This window comes from Osmia lignaria, chromosome 6 (genome assembly GCF_051020975.1).
Source record: "Osmia lignaria lignaria isolate PbOS001 chromosome 6, iyOsmLign1, whole genome shotgun sequence".
Classification (NCBI taxonomy): domain Eukaryota; kingdom Metazoa; phylum Arthropoda; class Insecta; order Hymenoptera; family Megachilidae; genus Osmia; species Osmia lignaria.
Window position 1 is genome coordinate 8,664,828 of NC_135037.1, and position 22,960 is coordinate 8,687,787.

The 22,960-nt window shown below is 33.4% G+C and overlaps 1 protein-coding gene across 6 annotated transcripts; it reads right to left on the reverse strand.

Annotated features, from left to right (window-relative positions):
• Window positions 1-4,893: 4,893 nt before the first annotated feature.
• On the reverse strand, window positions 4,894-22,220 carry FucTA (glycoprotein 3-alpha-L-fucosyltransferase A). Of its 6 annotated transcripts, none has more exons than XM_034331468.2 (8): window positions 21,866-22,220; window positions 15,558-15,802; window positions 15,169-15,258; window positions 13,964-14,155; window positions 13,141-13,365; window positions 12,858-13,049; window positions 12,528-12,763; window positions 4,894-11,982 (listed from the first exon to the last, which is right to left on the reverse strand). In XM_034331468.2, the coding sequence occupies exons 2-8, from the start codon at window positions 15,717-15,719 to the stop codon at window positions 11,631-11,633; spliced, it is 1,449 nt and encodes a 482-aa protein (XP_034187359.1). In that variant the 5' UTR covers window positions 15,720-15,802; window positions 21,866-22,220; the 3' UTR covers window positions 4,894-11,630. The 6 variants fall into 6 exon arrangements, with proteins under 6 accessions (XP_034187359.1, XP_034187364.1, XP_034187360.1 ...); XM_034331473.2 differs by having other exon boundaries at window positions 12,858-13,046; window positions 21,866-22,219; XM_034331469.2 differs by lacking the exon at window positions 21,866-22,220 and adding an exon at window positions 21,525-21,819.
• Window positions 22,221-22,960: the final 740 nt, after the last annotated feature.

Below are 22,960 nucleotides of genomic sequence, written 5' to 3' on the forward strand. Positions count from 1 at the left end.
ACATCGTGTCACACTCGCGACGCAACTTACAGTTCAAACGTGTTAAATTTGAATTGAAGTTGAATCCTGAATTTAATTCTAATTATAATTTGCTCAGTCAAGGATCGTTGAATACTACGTATGCATGACATTTCATTTTTCTTTGTTTGTTTCAAAATTGAAGCAATAAATAGCCTTTACTGACGCAAATATCGACGAAATTATAGGCGAAGGGGTTAATCAAAATTTTCTATCAAATTTCATCTAAATTGGTATACAGGTGCGAATAAAAGTTTCATTACGACGTGTTTACTTTGAAGGCACACCTTTCACCGTAAACGTTTACTAAAATAATAAACAATGGAAGGATTTGTGAGCAGTTGAAAATGAAGTATCGGGTAGAGCAGAGGCTAATAATACCTGGAGATACACCACGGAGGACTGGACAATTCTGTTAGTACGGAGGTTAGAGCCCAACGAAGTACGTTCTTAACGACTTATCGAAGCATAGCAGCGATAAGCTCGGCTCAGTGATCACTATGTGTAATCAGGTATACCGTTACACGATGCTTACACGGACCCAAGAGCCGTAGTCTTCTATTTTGTGTGCTAGTGGAGCTGTGAAAATGCCTTTTTACGAAGCAACCGAGCATATTCGCCATCGTAGCTCGACCATACACTGTCACAGTCCCATGGACCGAGTGAGACATTGCACGGGTGAAATGTTTCACCAACGAGACTCAAAGGATAGTTAACGGCCATGCGCACCCCGCATCCTACGCCTCTGAACCGCTCCATACCCTCGCACCCTTTGTCCTCTTTATCTCCCTCTGTTCTCCTGTATCTTTTTTTTTTTTTTTTCGTCCTCCCCCTGCCTTCTTGTTTAACTGCTTCATACCTGCGGTAAATGTTAGCTCGCGATCCGCTTATGGATGCGCACCATCAAGCGATTTATTGATAAGGGTAGCAGAAGCACGCAACAAGGACGATAAAGCATATGTGGGTCACAGGGTGAAAGGATACTTTTGTATCATCTTTACGCCCATTTACATTCACCCTTGGTAATTAATCTGTGATTTTCATTATATCAACGTGTATATTACTGATGGAACGAATCGCTTTGTTTCACTGGACACGAGGGGATGAGTCTAATTAATTATAAATCTGGTTTTATGTTTCTACGGTAGTATTTTGTATCTCGGGACACCTTTAATATTTATATTTACCTTCGTATTGTAATTGATATTGAAGCGTGAAATTCACAAGTTTTTGCCAAGTTTTTGCAAATTACATATTGCTTGTAAAAAATTTTATTCAAGCGATACGTTTCAATATTTATTTCTCTTTAGCATGAAATGGTACTCGAATGAATATTAATTTATACATGTTTTCTATCAGTAATCATTTATTTTGAAAAAGTGAAAACAGCTCTTTAAATTAGAATTGCAGACTATATTTTGTAGAATATTTCTTCAATATACGATTGATGTTTTTTTAAACGAAGTATGTAAACACCTGTTCTTTTGACGATCGACCATGTTGCATGTATAAAGCTACTGTAGGCTACCGACGGAAAAATTATAGCGTTTCGTCTCGGGAACCCGTCCACTAGAACTCGTCACTTGTCAGTGGGGCTGACGTGGACGGTCCCTGTCCCAGATGCCTGGGTTCTACATTCAGAGATTTTATATGTATAAAGGCGCGTAACAGACCGCTTGCGAGAAAGGATGGAATTACACGCGCGACACCTTACGGCCATCACAGGAAAGGCCCAGGCACCGAGGGCGCCACGCTCCGCTTACAGACCCCCACACTATTATACTGCTAATACGGTCACGGGGCGATTGGGGGCGGACGTAGTCGAAACGAGACGTTTTATTATCATGGAAACATCCAAACCATTCCTTTTGCCTTCCAGGTCCTTGTGGAAAACATTTTCGGCCCAATTACCCGAGCAACACCCTCCGAGGACGTCACGGAGACCGCAGGACTGTTCTACAATAGAGATCAGCCGTCTTCCGCAACGACAATGGTTACCGATTAGCACCATCACCGGAGAAAAAGGTATCGGTACCCTGGCTCCTGGGAGCTGTGCACGAAAAGTGCATTTCCAAAAATTCTGAGTAACTACTTGACTATCATTATGGTAATTAATTGTCGTTGGCATCGCGTTATTGCGTTTACTTATGTTGCGTGGCGCAACGCTTTATGTTTTATTTTATTTTATTTTATTATATAAAATTGTCGTGGTATTCTTTGGAGCTCGAAACCGGGTATTTGTGGTCCTTTAGTAGTTAGGTACGGTAACTTCGTTCGTGACAGTGAAGCTACACATTTTCGGCCACCTGGCAAAATTATAAACAGTTGCAATGTCAGCCATAACTTCCTAAGTGCACGGTTTACACCTGAAAGCTTAAAAAAGGAGGGATATCTTCTGAGATACTGGAACAGGGTTTCTTTGCTTTTTCTTTCTTTAAGAGTTTTAATCGATATTTCAAGTGATTGATTAAATATCTTGATTTTTAATTACCTGGCTTGCATGTTCTCCATCTCGCGTGACCTACATTCCTTTTTGTAAATTTAGCATTTAATACACGATATAATAAAATATTAATGATTTTCAGATATGCTGAACTTGAAAGGAATCCTTTATCAATAATTTATTATTATCAACATGCTGAAACAATATTGTGATTTTCGATACAAATTTCTGTTCGTAATTGTACCTTATAAAAGGTATCGTTCCAGATAAATACCTTGATAATTAGTAACAATTTTCTAATATGGGAACATAATAACGAACCATGCTTTATGGAGAAATAAACTCAATTACAAGTTCCGTTAGCTTGTTTACCGACTAAATTTCCAGCATAATTCGTTAACTCAAACTGCATTTATGATAACAGGTGCACTTTAACAATTTTCTTGGTTCCTTATAATCTTATTAGTCCTATCGATAGCTGTAACAATTTTCCGCTTCCATGTCCTCGTTACCCCACATAAATTGTCTTCGAAATCTAATTCTTATTACCCAATCGATTACTTTTTAACTTTTTAACGCGATGAAAGGTACAAGGCGTTGAATTTCAAAAACGTTTGTTTATAAAATAGCACGAAATCATATAAAAGAAGAGGAGAAGCTTACCTATGATGAAGAGAACAACGTTTGCGAAATTCATCGATTACAGAATGATGCGGTAATGGTTACCTTAGCATGGTTATTCTCGTCAGAACCATTTGTTAATTCATGCGAGAACACCTCGTCGTAACTCTTATTCGCTCCGCTCAGTAAATTACTAAACGAATTACTTACGCCTGTGATGAAAGAGACTGGCGGTGCTGTCGATTAGTGCTTAGTCGAGCTTATCTAGACTCCTTTAGTAATCGTCGCGCAGCCGGTTCGAGGTGTCTTTTGTTTACACCCTACTTCTCGATCAGCCACGAATATACACCGTTTTCACGCTGTTTTATCCAAAGCGAACCCCTCGAACTAACCGCGCTTTGCCACCGCACGCTGTGCCCCTTTGACTCTTAAAATAATTTTTCTACGCGTTTTCTCCCTTCCCTTTTTAAATCTCTCCCCAAACAAGCGGAGTTTATTTTAATTTGCTATAATTCTCTTTACCTGTTGCAATGAAAATATATATCAGATCACCTGAAAAATTCGTGCCAATCGTTATTGTATCAAGGGTTAAACGAAATGGGGTTGATTGGGGTGAAATGGCCAGAGTATTTTTATTATTTTTTTTTTTTGAGAGGACCATTTGTTCATATGAATCATTTAATTAATTATTACACTAATATTTAACTAAAGAAGGTAGTATAACCTCGGGTATAAAAATTTTATTATTATGATAACAATTTATCCAAGAAACAATATTACCAAAGTTCAGAATATCTTTAAATGAAAGAAAAAGTTATTTATGTTTTTTTTTTAATTAACATTACTACAGCCAGTAATATTTAACACCCCGAATGCCTAAAGCGTGGTAAATGGACAAGCCCTAAAGAGGCAAACACCTATTCTCTTGATTTAGTGCAACCTAACTGACAGCATTTATGTTCAGGAAGCGAAACTGGTGACGCACAATTACCTCCTATTACTAAAATTGTTTTACACTGTGGGATTATATCCGGAAGACTGAATTCCGAGCAATACCATGGTCTATTTCAGCACAATTTCATATTAAACCGTACGATCGGATATTCGCCATTGACGTTGTAACTACCGACGCGTGTAATAAATTATCGCTCCGTTAACGAGGATCAATTTCTCTATTAGACTGTGAACACTAATGAATCTCACACGACATTATTGATAATTATTAAATAAATTATTATTATCATGCACGAAATCGAATGAAATAGGTATATTATTACCTAACTTTTGTTATTGTTGAATTACCAATGTAGAAATTGTAATAATTGCATTTACTAATTATATTATAATAACGTTTGAAAATCCATGGCTAATCGTTTTGCTGCAATTTGTTACACGTGGATGCGAAATATAAATTATTTTCATTCATTTATACGACTTACTACAAAATTTGTGTTATAATTTATGAATTATGGTATATTATAGTGCGCGATCTAAAATTATCAATTAATAATAGATGGTATATTTTGTTAAGATTACATGTCGTATGTATGGAAATCGAAAAGAAGGTTTTATTGGTTACCAAGCTTTATTATCAACTGTCTATTACTGTAATTAAAGAAATTATCTGATATATGCACGTATATGTGAAACTGAATTAAAAAAAAAAAATAATTATAGAATATAGGTGCTGTAATTAATTAATTTACTGTAACATTATCCAAACCAAAACTACAAATGTTTCATTAAAATTGCTGAAGCAAGGAAATGGATAAGGAAACAAATACTATTTCAAACATAAGAATAGTGTTCATTTTTATTCCCATAATCAGGAACATACATAACATCGATATAAATACATAATACATTATAATTGTATTGAACGAACGGAGTTGAAAACGAAAGAATCCAACACTTTTTATATTAAAATCGTTTCAAAAATTAACAGATTAAAATTTATAGAAAATCGAGGCCGAAGGAAGCCTGTTTTACAAAATGATACCATAATCGGTGTACCTGTTTTCATAGAAACAGTTAATTTCTGATTAAAAACGATTGTCGAGAAGAAAGTTATAGAATGGAAATTGATTAAGAACAATATAGGGATAACAATTAAATACTCCAATTGAAGTGTCACGACGTAACGCTTACTTACATAATTTTCACAATTATGGTCGATCATTATAATGTTACTAATTGAGACATACTAATTCCTTGTCTTCGATGAAACAGAACGAAAGAATAGATTTCTTTCGCCGTACTCTGCAATTTTATCTACAAATTTCGAATATTAATATGTCATTAAATGTCGTTATAATTTACGGTTGGATTTCTTCACACGTAGCACTCCATTATAACCATAAATTACTATTTACAAATTATCGCGCTATCTAGTTCGAAAACGTGCGATCTAAATAACATCTTCTTACATCGAACAGAAATATTTAATTATTAGAAAATTATGTTTCACAGTTGTTCATTATGATAAAATGATTTCTTTTAACGTACACTAGAATTTATGTAAGAAGAAGAAGAAGCTTGTTTCGAGAAAATTACAAAATATATCTGACTTTATTGCATCTTTTTTGAGCATTTTGCAATTTTGATACATCACAATGCGATGCAAAGAAAAATCAGAATATTTATTTTGATTCTAACTGTGATCTTGACTATTTAATATTTTTTTCTAATTTTCATACAGTGAAAAGAAAGGATTTCATTTAAAGTTGAAAGAAACAAGCGGCGCACATGTTTGCCTTATTTTCTTATTATACTATTTTATAATTTTCAATCGCTCTATTTATACATTAACTTTCTATAATTAACGCTTACCGCCAGAAACAAATTTTATTACATGGTCAAAACGTGGCGTACACCAGCACCAATTATTGTAATCAGCACCAATAGTGAATAAATTAATAGAATCTTCGTGCACATTTAAAATACTATATTTAGGGTATCGTATTACTAATTCCTTTATATCTGTTAATTTCAAAGTTTTTATAAAGAAATATCCATGATTCTACGAGCTCTGATTGTTTCAAAGATTGCATATTTAGTGTCTTTATTATAATTACTAAATTTCATTTAGATCTACTTTATAATAATTTCTTGTCTAAACAATTTTACAGTCAACTAAATACCAATTATCAACTTGAAATGATCACCAATTAATTTGTTAATATAAATAATTAACAATTATCAAAATCAGAGTTCTCAGCATTAGAATTGCTGAAAACAATTGATCACTAAAATGTAGGTATACATATACCTAGAAATTGTTACTAACGGTAACGTAAAATGATCTACATATACAACGAATCTATTTATAAATATCTTAAGATATTAATCGCTTCGAATGAAAATATTCTAGAAAATAGTTCGCATTAAGTTCCTAAAAAGTCGCTCTGAAAAAATTGTCAAACTATACGTACATACAGCTACGTATCTTTATGCGTTACTCCCACCTACCAATTATTCTATTCTTTGGAATAACATGTTGTTTAATTTGCAATTAAAAGCCTCGATTAAAATCAATAAACTTTTATCGAAATAAAAAATATTATTCGATCGAACATTAGTAGACTGCCGTTCAGAATCTTCAAAATGCTTAAAAAGAAACTCGACATTTTGAGATTTTTAACAGTTTTTTTTTTGGAGATATTGAAAAAAGGAAACAAAAAATAAAGTTCAAAATATTGCCATTTTATCAAAATTTCTTTTCTTTTAATATTCTCGTTAGATTATCACTGACGCGTATATTAAAGGGTTAATGATCGAGCACGTGATATCGCGTGTTATAACGAAAGACATCAAGAACGACAGTGCACAAATGCGGATCGTCAATATGACTGAAATATGAGAAAATTATTTTGGTTATCTCACACTTCTCGATATGATTAGTATCGTGTTCTCCAGCCAGACCAATCAATTTCCCTATGGAATAATCAATCAATAATCGATTGCTTAATTATCTAAATATCTAGCTTGCTTGTGCGTACTCGGAAAAATCGACATTACATAGGAACCGATTGAAAGCTGTGGTAGAATCCACAATTAAGTAACTCGATCGTAGTTTAACGCGTGCGTTTCGAATGTGCAATATGTCTATACTATATCTCATTTTAGTTATCTTTTTGAGCTTACATTTTTCCAAACTACAACGGCCAAAAGTATTTTTGAGCTACGTATTTTGAGCTATGCTAGCCTTACAAGCGAATTCTTTACACTTCGTTTATTTTTGTTTTCTTCCATCGAGCTCGCGTTTATTCTTATTTCTCAATTTTATACTAACGTCTATTATTTAAAAATAAAAAATGAATTTAAAGTAACAGGTATTAAGGTTGTTTTCACTGTGCTTTGATCATATCTTTCTCCAATTTCAAAAATTTCCTGTATAGTAATTAATATTTCACTACTTTGTATAATCACTGTGTTGAAACAAGCTTTACAATATTTTATCAAAATATCGCAATTTTATAATGGATAGAAATAATAATAATAATCTTGTAAAGAAATTTATAAATTTTGAAAAATGAATAATGCGAGGTGAAACGTTAATAAATTAAAAAATTACGATCCTTTACGATTCATAACGCTATATACATAAGTATACGTAGAAAATTGAAATATTTAGCTCAAAGTTTCTTATGTTGATGTTTATGCGATTCTTTTGTTTGTTTACGAATAGTACATGTACTATTACCTGGTGCACGGTATCAATTGTTAATTATTTTCTGGTTTAGCAGTGAGATTTGCTTAATTAACAATTAACTATTCACAAAAGCTCATACCCCATGTCCTTATGTAACTTGTTTCAAACAGACAGTCAGCTGTTTGATTATTTAATTGATTGATTGATATGTCCTCGATAGGAAATTAACTTAAAAATAATGCATTTGCTCGAAGCGATACATTATTTTTGTAAAGCCTTTAAATATTGAAATTTTTCTAATAAGACATTTTTTGCATGTCAAATTCTGACACTTTTATGCATTGCAAGGAATGATTTTCCCTTAATTGAATAGTTGAAAGTTGAAACAAAATTGATTACGACTAGATAATTAAACACAAAATAATGGTTGACTTTCTAAATCAACTTTTGATATGCATACTCACTGCTTTGCGAATAATAGCGATATCAATATCATCCTGCAAGAAGTTCCAAATGCCAGAACTTTATAATTGCAATGTAAGTACACGATACATTCAATATCTTTAACACCTATTGAACACTGACCAATAAATTGACAGCAAATTTTCCTCGTCATTGTAATTTTTCATGTAGGTAATTATTATTCGAAAACATTTGAAAGTTCAACAAAATGTAAGAATATTAAGTACAGAATTGAATGAAAAAGTAATGAAATTACTATGACGAGGAAAATTTCCTAATGAGAAAATCGCAGACCCACTAGAAACATTGCATAAAGTTAATAAATGGGTCAGACAACGATTCTCTCAATAAATAATCATTTAAATGATCGTTTAAATTAATCTAACATTGTATTAATTGAGTCGAAATTAAGTTATACTAGGAATCATTGAAACAGGTACCCGCTGCCTACATAGCGATTAGAATGATTCGAAGAAATTCTTCCATAAGGTCGCATTTGACTAGATCTCTCAAGTATCTCGCATGCTTGATGACATTTTACACTTAACGACGGTATATGTACAATGTATTAAACGTACATCTGCATAACACGAAAATTTTCTCAATGAGAGTCGCTTACATAAAAGTGGCATGTCTATGACAGTGATTAGCAACCCTGAACGATGAACCATATTGCTTCTGCTGCATCTAAATGATACAATAATGGTTCGATGAACATGAAGTAAAAACTTGTACAACGTATCAAGCGAAGACCACTGTCAACAATTCATCGAATTATAGCCTCAATACCGGATTAAGATTTTTGGAGCCCGGGGCTATCAACCTTTCGAAGGCCCCTGGGTTAATAAATTTGGTACAAAAATTGAAATTTGTTCTAAATAAAATGAAATATTTAATGGAGAGCTTATAACAGAACCCTTGGTTGATAAACTTGGTTCAAATATTGAAATTTATTCTAAATAAAATAAAGTAGTAAATAGGGAGTCTATAACAGGGCTCTTAATTGATAAACTTGATTCAAAAATTGAAAATTATTTTAAATAAAATAAAATATTAAATGTAAAGCCTATAAGGGTGCCTTGATTGATAAACTTGGTTCAAAAATTGAAAATTATTTTAAATATAATGAAATACTAAATGGAAAGCCTGTAAGTGAGCCTTATGGTTGTAGCATCCCTTAGACTTTAGACCATCCCTTAACCCGGCGTTGCTCCAAATAATGGCTTAAATCGGTGATTTACCCGTGTAGGTTCGAATATACGGAAACAATAAATTCCATAATGCAAAAAACAGTTGTAGAAACGGTAAGCAATTTTCATTTGCATGTAAACGTTTCCTTACTATGATTTTCTATTATTTATCAATTCCACTTTCAATGAGTAGCCTTAGAATTTCGAAAGCCATCCGATGCTTTAAAATCTGAGAATAGTCTAAAAAAATTATTATTCTAGCATTGTACATTGATTTTAATATTCATTAGATCTATCGTTATCTATTAACAAGTAAAATTGTAGACATCACACTTTGAAAGACTCGATCTACACTGAATTTACAAATAATTCGTTCAATGTTTTCGATTAAACAGTACCTCATACGAGAGTGCAATTTACTATACAGAATGTAGCAATAAACTTTTCCATTGCTTCGAATAAATCATCTAAAAGCTTCTTACAAAATTTCTTTGGTCTCGATAAGGTATACTATCGTAACAATATTTTCTCTTTACTTAATAATTAAAGATATTAAAGAAGTAAAGTATAGATCTAATCTGATAAAAAACTTTTTTGGATATTTTCTTATACGACTTCTAATGAAATCTTGTAAACATAATATTTATATTAGATTAATGTTAATATTTCATTGCAGCACTCAAGTTTTCAAATTCGAAGCATTTGATCTGATATTATTTAATAAGTGCAAACGATTTTAAAATTTATGCAAATTACTGCTTTGTATGGAAAGGATTATTACTTCATGCTGTATATCTTAAGCAAATTAATAGATTATGCAATTTACTGATATTTGGTAAAACAAGCTTTGGAATATAAGCATGCTCTGATTTCGAACCCACATGAATATTTTATCCGATAAATATTCATTGAATGTAAACGTGCACTCATATGAATATTTATCCGAATATTGGACGAAGATAGTGTGCTTACATCGTTGACGTTCCAGGAACATTTAGAATTACATTAATCTGTATACGATCGAATTTTTCGCTATTGTACAATGTTCTTCTATTTTCTTCTATTTCCTATATTCAATGATAATAGAATTTATTTTGTGTGATCGATGCAAGGGTCGTGCTATTGAACGAATTAATTTTGATGCTTAGAGACAATCTTTGAGTATAAAACACACAAGAAAAATAAAAATAATCATAGTATTTTAACCAGGACCATCTCATAATTCTATTCCGTATCTTTCTAAGGTATTATTAACATAAATAAAAATTACTATTATACCTGAATAATTATAATAATAATCACAACACTATACCTTAGTTGTAATACCTAGTACCTTTAGCTTCGAAAGCGACAAGTACTAATCTATTTTCATTTTGCCTGCGATATTTTACACATTTCAATTTCATAAATAGTCAGCTGTTAGAAAATTAGAAAATCGAAATAAATTGATTTTGTATTCTACCTGTAGTATATCTTTGTTATTAAATATCAAGTTTAAATGCAACTTTAACAAGACATTGTGCTTTTAATGTATGTCTTTTTTTTAAATTAATCACGTCAACATTTTTTAATATCTTCCAATTTCACATCAAACTACGTCAATGTTCGCTATGTATTAATAAATGTATAAAACAGTTCGCTTTTTCAACTCACTATAGTTGTTGTAGTACTTTTTACAACACTAACAGTAGTAAATTGTAAAAATAATATAAGAAAAAAATTTAAACAACTTTACAAAAGAAAGCTTACAATTAATTAAAAATAATCGTAATCAATTGTTGATGCGACTATAAACTCTTAATTAAAAAAAAAAAAATTCTAAATAAAATTTTCCCAATCGCACAAACATATACAACTATATTCGTCGAAAATAGCGAAGCAGTTCAATTGATTTGTGTAAAAATCCTTGTTGTTTGTCAAAAAATACAGATTCAAATACTCCTAGCTCTTTGTGTTTCATCAAATTCGTAATCGGCAGTCTTTTTCTTCAATTAACGGGCTACCCAGACGTTGTTCGCGTCAACGTCTCGTTAACACTGAACTCGTGAAAACCTATTAATTTCCCATAAACCTGTTGCATCAAATTAATCACGCGACCAACGAAAAGCGACAGAGCTAGCCGTCCCGTCCGTATCGGTAAAATTCTTAACATCCTTTGGAAGTTCAGATGATTCTTTCAATGAAAGCGTATAGAAGACGCGTCGCGTCGCTTCGTACAAATTAGCCAAACCTCGTAGAGGACTGTTCAGGTGGTTTTCAGATTTCCTGCACGAGTCTGATCGTGTTCGCGCCAGGAAGTCGTCGTGCATATGCCATCGCCTCGCCACCATTCGTTGACATCCTTGTAAAATTTCGGTGGTCGTTCGTCGTGCAGCATGGCACAAACTCGGCACCAAAAATACGTGTTAATAAATTCGCCGGTACCCTTCCAACGGAAATACGAATTGTACAGCTCGTCGTCGCGATCCAGACGATGAAGGTATTCGGCTAATTCTTTCGGGGATTCGAACTCGTCCACGTGAATGTACGAACGATACGGCGCGCTACGGGCGTAATCCGTTGGGTGCGCACCCATCACGATCGGCAAAACGTTGTGCCTAAATTGAAAATAAAAATATATTTAATCATTTGTCATTAATAGTTTAACCATTGAACAGCGGAAATGATAATAATATGATATACAAAATTGAATTAAAATTGGGCCCCTCTCCATGGTCCGCCATCCGAGGGTTACTGAAGTACTGAAGAAACGAGTTTCTATTAAGCATGTGTAGTTAGCTATTTCGAATACGTATGAAAAATAATAATTGCATCCCACTTTCTGACATCGGTAACCCTTATCCCAAAATCTCAGCGAAGACAACACACTTCAGCAGAGTAGGGCAAGAGAGTATCTTCAAACCCACTACATGCACCGGAGAGCACTAAATGAGGGTTGTAACAACTATGTACTGAGTACACTTTGGCAATTATGGTAACAACCTGAATAAAATGTTAATAGGCCCTGTATGTATCATTTGTACGTATATTTGCTATGTTATATACCAACAATGATGGATATGTAACTATAAATTGAGGATCTTTTAAATGTTCACTTATGATTGATCATTTTAATGTAATTATATATTATGAAATGTCATACCCAAGACCATTGACGAAGAATTTTTCCGTGATGTAATCCTTGCAATTCGAGTTCTCAAAGGCAAGATAAAATTTGTAGTCCTCGTCGAGCATTTCGAAACACGCTTGAGATTGCGAACGTGGACATCGCAGAGTACCACAAGTACCATAAATATCCACCTGTATGTATTTCGACAGTTCTTTAGCGTAATGCATACGTTGATTTCGTGGATGACAATTAGAAACGAACCATGCCACCTAGAATGAATTCAAATATACATAAACGTACTTACAGGTTGATATAAAACAGCCCATTAATCCTAAAAATCTGTAATAATATAATTATCATTACCTTCTTAGTTTTATTTGCTGCATAATTGAATGTTTGTGGTATTTGTGTGATACTGGGGTCGTAATACTGCCACCTTTCGTAGGGTGCAACTATATCGCTGTCGCGACGATAAGTTGCTGTCCAATTAATGTACGCATTCTTCACGCTCTGTGTGTGATAAGGGCACTCTAAAAAATACAGCATCCACACCTGCTGAAAATCGCATCAGTCTCATTCGAGATACATATAGAAATAATTAACAAATTTTTTAAAATAATGATAGAACTCGAGTCACGTTACATACTTGACTCGGCGATCTTCTTCCTACGTGAGTTATGTAATCTTTAAAAAGAATTAAATCAGCTTCGTCTGGATTATCCCTAACAATCGTGCAAGTGTTTACTGGGCAACGATGTTGGAGAAATATGTCGGGTCCAGCTTTTGCCTCCGGCATTCCATGCGGAACCATTATTTTCTTTAGTTGATGTTCCGCAGTTGTTTTGTTATAATCGGTAGGTACGTACATCAACTATAAAAAACAAGTAATTTTAACCCTTAACACCTCCTTATAATAAAATCTATAAAATATATAATAAATGTAGGTATAATTCTTTTTTTATTTTAATGCACCCTTGAGGAAAAAAAAACAAATAAACGCAAGAGTGAAGAAAAAAATTTGTATTCATTCAAGATACATATCTCCACTCTTCTGTAACCCTATTTTAGGGCAGTAGTCTATATAGCAGACCGTATTGTGCCGAAGAAGAAAGGGTGAAAATCAAGATGTACGTACTATATGCCTATGCGCAATTTGAATGAGAAGGTGGAGCACAATGTCCCCATTGTCGTTTAGTACGCTTTAGAACAAAAACATAATTAGGTGATTCATTTCAAAACAGAAAATTATGGACTTGCCAGTCTATTCAGAGAACGAATTTTCACATACAATGCAATTAGTTTTGTTTAAATGTTTAACTGGGTTGCGAGTTCTGCGATAAATCAATAAAATTAAAATAAATTTTAAAATATTATTTAGATGTTTATAGTACTCGAAAACCACGCATATTTTTTTGGAACTCATTTTATCGACAATTATTTTAATTATACAAATTGTTATTAAATCTTACTTGATTCGTGACGCGATCGTCATAAGCATCTTCATCCGGCCACAAGCGCGCCAACCTTCGACCCGTACGACGGGATTTCACGGCGGGATAAGGTCTTCTGGTCCCGCCTTTCATGTACCAAGGTCTTTTCGATGGATCCATAGATTCTATACTGTTGCGCGATAGAATCGGCGTGCCAGTTAAGTTGAAAACCTTTCAACAATACAAACAGTGTTCAACAAAAACTATTCTTCTTTTCAAACTATCTCTCTTATAGCTACTGGGTTCTAGCTAATATTAAGTATGCTAAAAGCATTCCTCTCTCTTGTTCTAACGATAAGATTCATTTACACTGTGCTTCTCAATTCATTATTTCTGTCTATGATCGCAAATTGATCTTACTAATAATTGTAAGCATGTGAACAGCCAATAACGTCACTAACTGAACAATAAACTTTAACTGAAAGGTAGATGGCTGGAGGAGAATCCTAAGTAATGGGAGGAAGAAAATTGGAAACAGTCTTACGGTCGGTCCATAGTATTATAATTATAGGTAAATATATTGCCGACCGATTAGGAAGATTCGTTTCATTTATTAGGAAAATACTGCGCTTTTTAATACAGATGTACTGTCCTTCGCTCACAAGAAATCTCGTAGGGCGATATAGGAGTAATTGACCGGCCTATCCTATTTTTATAGGAGCCTTATCAGTCACGTGACAGCTTCGACCAATCATGCGTCGCGGCCGAGAGTATTGTTAGCTGGGGTGAGGCGCGACCAATCAGATTGCGTTATTCTCAGCGGACTTCTTGTCAGCGGGACAGTACTTACGCCCAGGGCAATAACACGGGCACGGACGCACTATTGTGGACTAGCGAGACGTTTGAGAGTGGGGAGAGCGCTCCAGCGTTGCTATACCTTCCCACCACCGAGCGAGACATGCAGTAGTAGAGACAACGAAGCCATCGACAAGCCCGACGGTCTCGAGCGCCCGGCGTGCGCTCCTTTTGAGTATGGCTGGTTTAAAATGTAATATAATTTTTCTAAATATCCAGATGATGTTGTTAAGGTTCTTCCCTGATGCCTAGGGTACTATGAACAAGATACTAAAGCTTCCTAATGACAATTGTCAATATAGATCTAAAGGCTGTCTCAGATGTGGTTTTTGCGTTTGGTACTTGTGTTACTATCACCATCTATGGATACTACAGTTTAATAACTGTACCTCCGCTAGAAGCTTTTTCTTCGCTTTTCCCTGAGTCTGCAGAATATGCATTGTCGTTTTCCTCGACTTTGTTGGCCAATTTTGTTTCATCTGCATCGAAATTCGGTATTTATATGTTCTCAACATGTACTAACATTATTTTTTGTATTTTCTACGCGTCTTTTCAAAGCCTACTTTCGTTATATTTATAATGAAATAACACCTAGAGATTGCATTTGTTATGAAATTTCAAAAAATATAAAATAGAATGGTTTAGAGAAGGATTTAGAAGTCAATTTCGAAATATTTAAAAGTTGATATTTTCATCATTCTCTCACTATCAAGATATAGTATACCAATACACTTTTGTTAAGTATATTATTAAAATAAGAATATTAATAATAAAATACCTTGGTACTGTCGGCAACTCGAACGGATGGAGTTTGTCCGGGATGCGGTCGCATACGATGCCATATCTCGTCCTGTAACAGATTCAGGAGAACCAACAGCAAGCCAGAAGAACATAACACATAGAAAAAGTATCCCTTCAAGGAGAGACGCGGCAGACCCATGCCGCACGCTTTCCTCTTTGTCAAAGATTCTTATCTATCCATGCGCTGTTTCTCGCCTGAACCTCGATATCCATTTAGTGACGCTGAAAACAGAAAATTAAATAAATTTATAATTATATAGGTGTAGATAGTACAGTGATAAGCACGGAAGACTTCCCCAAAGAAAATAGCGATAAAGGTGAAGGAATTACAATTAGAATTAAAATTAAGAAATTTTCGTACTCGACAGAACAACAAAATTTTTGCAAGTAAATGTTTACGCGCGAATGGCGAAGCTCTTTCGCCTACACCGCCATTTTCCCTAGGGGAAGCGCGCTATGCGCGGTACTATACACATGCAGGGAAACCACATTGATTTAACAAATTCCAGCAGAGTTCCAATAATCCCCTGGTTCAACTCGCATAGCCACGATCGTGATTTATTATTAAGATTTTTATCCTACAATTATTCCACGGTATTTCTAGCGTATTTCTTCGAATATTAAGAATACATAACTATTATGTGTACAAACGTCATATCTGTCGGACTTCCTCTTTTTATGTAATTACACTTCATATATTTTCACTTATCTTCCTAAAGAGTGATAATAAAAATCTTGTTTACTGTAGTATCACACGTCCTTCGTCGTTTCCGCTAGGTAATTATCAATGAAACTGCATTCCTATCGAAATTTTTATCGTTCCCTCCGATTCGGAAATGTTTAATTAGTAAAACAGGTCGACCGATTCATTTCTACTTCTTTTTACCTCTCCGATGCATTCAACAAAAATGATTGATCAATTCAAAGCGCAGCCTAACACTTGAAATATCAGAGATAAACGTAACAACCCCGACGAGTTTTCTACGGAAATATAAATCTTTTTTATTTAAATATTGCCATTTGAATACATGCGCGCACTTCATTAACTGTATTATTACAGCTGTAGAATTGTTATATTTTTGAAGCTAAAAATAAGTAATTGTGTTGATTGAATACGTAATATGCAAACCGTTGACCCGAATGGTGCAAATTTAACGTAACGGAGAACCTTTCGAATGTGTACTGTGAATTTCATGCGGTTCATTCTTCCGGTTAATTTACACCTTTAGGGTGCAAATAGACTGGAAGAAGGTACCAATATGAACAGAAAGCAAAGTTTACGTCAATGAAGGAGAACATAATTCTCGATTACAGATAATATAAAAACAGACAATTTCATATCCCATAATAAACTTTATACTATCTAAGCTACGTTCACTGATATCAATTTAATTCCATGATCTAAACTTAGGATAAGTATAAGTAAAATGAAAAATGTAGAATTAATTTAAAAGGATATTAATACATTATTTCAAACGTTTGAAAGCAAATAAATGTCACTAACCTTAATACCGTTTAAAAGATCATATTTGCGACTATTGTTGCATTTATTGGCATGGTGCACTTTGTAAAGGTGAACGGGAACTGGGAAAAATATCAGTTATACAACTTCATTTAATTTCTGATATGTAGCATGTACGATCAATATATCGGTTATATCTCACTGTCATTATCAGCTTATTTCAATCATTACAAAATTGAGAATAAATGATTATGATTTTTTCCTATCGTTATTTGAAATATTCAAACTTTTACGACGGACAATGTTTAAAATCAACATTTTAAATATAATTTTAGTTCAAACCATTTTTGAATGTTAAAAATGAATTTTTTTAAAAATCTTGATTCTAGCGTTACAAAAATTTGTGAAATGTAAAAATTTCATTATAACATCTAGGAAAGTGTAAATAAAAATAACTTATGTGCTTTCGAAAATGCTTTTTTATTGAGTCGTATTTATCAATCGATACTATGTACGAATTTCTCCGAACATGTTATCTTAAATTTGTGAGGTCAGATACAGTCGCGATCAAAAGTTTCCGGTCACTACTTAAGACGGAATAATTTTTTAAAAATTGTGAAGTCAGTTTTGAACTACAACCCTTCCCAGAAGCATCTGATAACAAGAGAACTAGCTATGTGCAGAGTGCAATGCAACAATCTCAGGGGACCACCTTATTCTATTCTATCCGAAGTATAACTTACACTGTAACAAGCACAAAATGGAACTTCGTCTTAAAAATAATTTCATTGACGAGAAAATTTAGGCGGAATAAACCCAAATTGAAACAAATAGATACTATACCTCAATCACGGTGTACCGATAGAAGGACTTTTGTTGACTTTTAGACTATCTAAATATTACTGATAGCCTATGATAGTCTTTGAAGCACCATATTACGCACCCATGTATATGTTATCATTAGGAGGTAATGGATAGTAACCAAATATACAGTGGGTGTGTATAACAAAATAAAATATAACAAGAGACCAAAAATAGCAGTCATTTAAAAAATTTGTTCAAAAAGATGATTGAGGAAAAAGGTTCATTTTTATTCAAATGGAAAGTAGTTAGAAGTTTTTAATAAAACAATGATGAAATATTAAATTTATAACCAATCTATATAGAAAAATAGTTTCATATTTGTAGAACTAAAGTTGAAAAAAAGAAAGTTGACACGTAGTTGACACGAATTGCAAAACCTTGAGATACTGGTAATTATTACGAGCGTATACGATTTAATTAGTGTCAACAGCCACTGAACTTTAATTGTACCTTTAAGGACGTCACTCTTTCTTAACGCGCCCTGCTACAATTCATTATTTTCAATGAAGATGAAACAATGAAGACATTTAATAATTTCTTTACCTTCCACAAATGTAATTACAAAATTGTAAATGAATTACTAATAAATTATAAAAAAAAAATTTGAAAAGCTGAATCTAAACTCCGGTATATATTATTCTATTATTATTTATTCTAATCAATAGTTCTCTTACGAGTTGTACGTACGAAGCTTTCGTGACCAACTGTAAATATGATATTACCATAGTTTAAATTACGTAATAGATAATCTATGTTCCGATTATCTCAGATATTAATTTGAAATACACGATGATAAATTCAACGGACATAATTTTGTAAACATATGTAGGTATGCTCTAATGGGATCAAGATAACCTAAATAATGTGTCATTAGATTTTTTTTTCCAATTGTTACCTCCCAGGATGTAATGACAAAGAGTTTTAATAGCGAAACGTGTAACAGGAAACTCATAGATTTCACCTCTGTTTCATCGTTATGCTCGTACACGTACTACCACGAGTTGCATTTTAATGTACCCGCATATTTAATCTCAACTTTCAGTTCTCCAAAAATACGATGGACTGCTCTCAAACGGTAACAATAGTGCCTTTGTTACAGAGCCTGCCTAAGTGGAAAGTGGTCGATTACACACGAAAAGATAGATTGAAGATACAGAAGAAAATATTTTAGAAGAAATCGACTAAATTAAATATGCACTTAAACTAGTAAGGCGATTTTTAAATCTACTATCTGTATGAGCATGTAGGTCAGATGATAAGTCTTGTTCCAGCAGTGATAGCTTCTTTCAATTTCGAAATCGTTTTTGAAGCTCTGATAAACATTCTTTCTTTAAAATATCGCCACAGAAAGAAGTTACACCGGTTTAAGTAAAATGAATAGGGTGACCAGTTTGTGCCTCCATCATCGCAGAAACCCTGGCAGATAATTCTAAGTTCTTCTAATACTTCTTTCTGTAGAAATATGTTAATGAAAGCGTTCGAGGATCACTTCGAACCATTGTATCATTAATTTTCATATTTTCATAGTATTATAAAGAGAAAGAAAGAATAGATTATAATTCTATACCACTATTTACAAAACGTTATATAAAATCATATTTTTTTTATGGAAGATTTAACAGAATCAAATTTAACTAAAGAAAATACTTAATTACCAGTAATAAAGGAAAGTTTTCGTACTTGACGTAGGTATCCATCGATTTGTTATGTATAGTCAGCAAACTTCTATAGCTGTCAGTAAACAGCTCAAATATATTATTTATAAAAACTTAGATTCCAGGTTATTCCATTGTTATTAACATACCATACCAAAATCTATTGTTATGTTAAGAAAAAAGAAAAGATACCCTAAATAAAATCAAAAACTATCGCTGTTCATAATACTTTGATCGCCCATTGTATAAGGCGGTATTAACGTTATCTATTCTATTATCGAAATATTGTCAGAGGAGCAGCTATAGAGTATCGTAACAGCATGAATCAACCTTTACGCCCACTTCCTAATTCACCCCCTCGTGCTTTCTACGGTAACCTCGATATTTTGTATCGGAGGTATCGACGAGTAAAAGTGCAAGTGCAAAATATTTTTTTCCAGAATTTTTCTTAATCCACAGACAAATACAAGAAAGAAATATTAAACAAAATTCAGTAATAAGCGTTTTATTACAGAGTTACAAAGAAATATTATCGCAGTTTGTCAGATAATTTCAGAATTCCCTGTACGTTTCACTTATTTTTTTAAAGAGTAATTGTAAAAATCGAACAAACGCGTATACACTTTTCAATAAGTATGAAAAGACGATTTACCGGATTGTACATAAAGACTTTATATGTACACAATTCATTGTAAAGCTTTGAAGATCAAATTAAAGTCACACAAGCTTTCAACAAAATGAACTGAAACTACTCCAATGTTTGAATAGACCTTTCCACTTCAATTAAGAAAAGTACTTGATATTTTCGTTTCATTCTGTTAATGATACCCTAATCTCAATTACGAATAATTGTTTAAGTTAAACAATCCGTATATGTACTTTGCTTCTATTATTAATTTACTATCAAGATCTCTTTTTTAAGCGATCGTTAAAAGCCTCGTGAAATTTCTTTTTTTTTTTTAAAGCATTGTTAACACGATGTGTAAAGGACATAAAAGCGAAGTAATGATATAAAAAAATATATGAAACTGCTGATATAATCTTTCGGTTCTTTTTTTAACGGTATCACTTGTTCAAAGATACTTGTATAAATCCATACTTTACACATACACATAAAAAGATTACAGATTTTGGCAATGAATTATTTAAAAGAGAAAATATCACACGCAAATACCAGATTAGACTGTCATAAAACAACTTATCTCTGTTCCGATTACAATCTTAATTGAGCGTGTCAAATCCCTTTATATCGAAACCCGTAGTATGTAAATACCCATGTACACTTTCCACATAATTGAACATTATATACACATAACATAAGCTGCATTGCACATAACACGTATCAACCACTTTACAATATTATTATTTATTTTCTATGATAACGAACATAAAATCGTATAAGGTTGATACCTTACGACCATATGTTGAAATATTTCATTGTAACAAAAGTAAATTTTTGATATTCGTAAATAGCATAACTTTTTAAAAATTGATTTATAGCTTTTGCAGTATTTGTAATATCTTCTGTTAATTAAATTAGAGCATAAAATTAAAAAATTAAAATATCTTGTTTTTTTTTTAATCTCTATTTATTTATGTGGTTTATACTAAGGAACATAATTAATTTTATGCAAATTTAATTCAATAATATAGTACAGTTTTCGTGTAATGTAATTTTGAAATTTTATAATGTAAATAACTCCATTAAAACTCGATATTTTTGGAACTGTTTGCCAATCTAACTTCTATACGATGCTTTTTATCAGTTCCGGGTATAGATACATACTAAACAGCACCTTGATGTTCGCAAATTTGCGTAGTTAAGAAGGTAAAACCAATCACATAAAGTTGTTTAAAAAGTTATGCAACGTTTTATCTCAAATTGTTTACTGTTACAAAAGCATGTACAAAAAAAACTTAAATTTTATTAATTATAATAAAATCTAGCGTTATAAAACTTTACCTTGAAGGGTGTAATAAGAACCGCTCCCGAAAATGAAATATCAACATGAGTTTTCTGTAGAATTTAATTTAGCACCATCAATCTTTACTGAAAAACTTTTGATTGTCATATCGAAGAAATTTTGAAAAATACCGGCACAGTTCTCCTTTTCGAAATTGACAATTTATTCATCAAGTTTTCGAAGAATAATAATCGTTATTAGGTTAAAATGTACGATAGCAAAGACCATGGAGCGTCCTGAACGCTGTGCGAATGTTCCCTGAATTGACTGTTTCGTACCATGCGATACGAAGAATATCGCGAATTGACGAAGAAAAAGTGCCGAGGGCAGCTGAACTTACCATTTCAAAAAGGCGTTGGAGTAAACCACGTGTTTAGCCGCGAGATACGAGTAACAGTGCACCACGAAGATGCACCTCGATGATGCACCCACCCTTGGTCACATGTCCAAATCCTTCACGTCAGGCACCACCTATGCGCGAGATTATTCATTCCTGATCGAGCAGTTCACGTAGTAGACGGTTGGCCTAGCCCGTCGCTTCTGTACTCTCGCTACATCCTCCTCCTACTCCGGCGCTACCTCTTTTTCCTGCTGTTCCTACTCCTCCTCCACGTCTCCCTATTCCACCTCTGGGTATGCGCAGTTCCTTTTCCCTTCCGTGGACGCTGCGCGTTGAACGGTACTCCTTTTCACCCCCTTTGTCCCATCGTCAGCACCCCGAACTTTGTCGGTATTACACATATCGAGATACCAAGGGGAAAATCTATAAGAGCCGCGTCTGCGCTCTACCATGGAGAAATTTGCGCGCTAAGCCTCGTTCAGCTTATTTAATTGTCGTGCAAGCGCATCCTGTACGCCCATCAGGATCTTTGTCATTTTAAGAAAAATTAGCAAACGGTCACGGTCAAAATATTGTCCTCTTCACCAAAGGTTTTTTTAATGGGTTATTTTATATAGGACTCTGGTTTCAATATGAATTCATTAAAATATTTTTTGCGCTATAAGAAAAGTAGTAGTAGAGCTCAAAAGACAGTTTATAAAAAGATGTAAGTTGTAACATGACTAATAATAAGGAAATCATTCCGAGTGCCCCCCTCAGATTTTAATGAGCTTTTGTAGGTTAGCAGATTATATTGTTAGAAGTATTTTTATATATGGTTTAGAACGCAGATAGACGATAGTTTAAAAGATATCTAATCTATTTTTAAGGAACGTAGCGCGCCTCCTGACCATACTGTTCAACCACCGATGCTATGCAGATAGCTGTTCTCAGGCGTCACTCACTCGAATTTACAAATTAAAGCCACGAACGGCATTTTGTCATTTTTGATTTTCATTTTATTTTGACCTCCAAAATCACCTTTTAAATTTTCTTCCCCTTGATTCTGATCTATTAGTATACAAAAGCTCATTAAAATGCGAGGGGACACTTGGG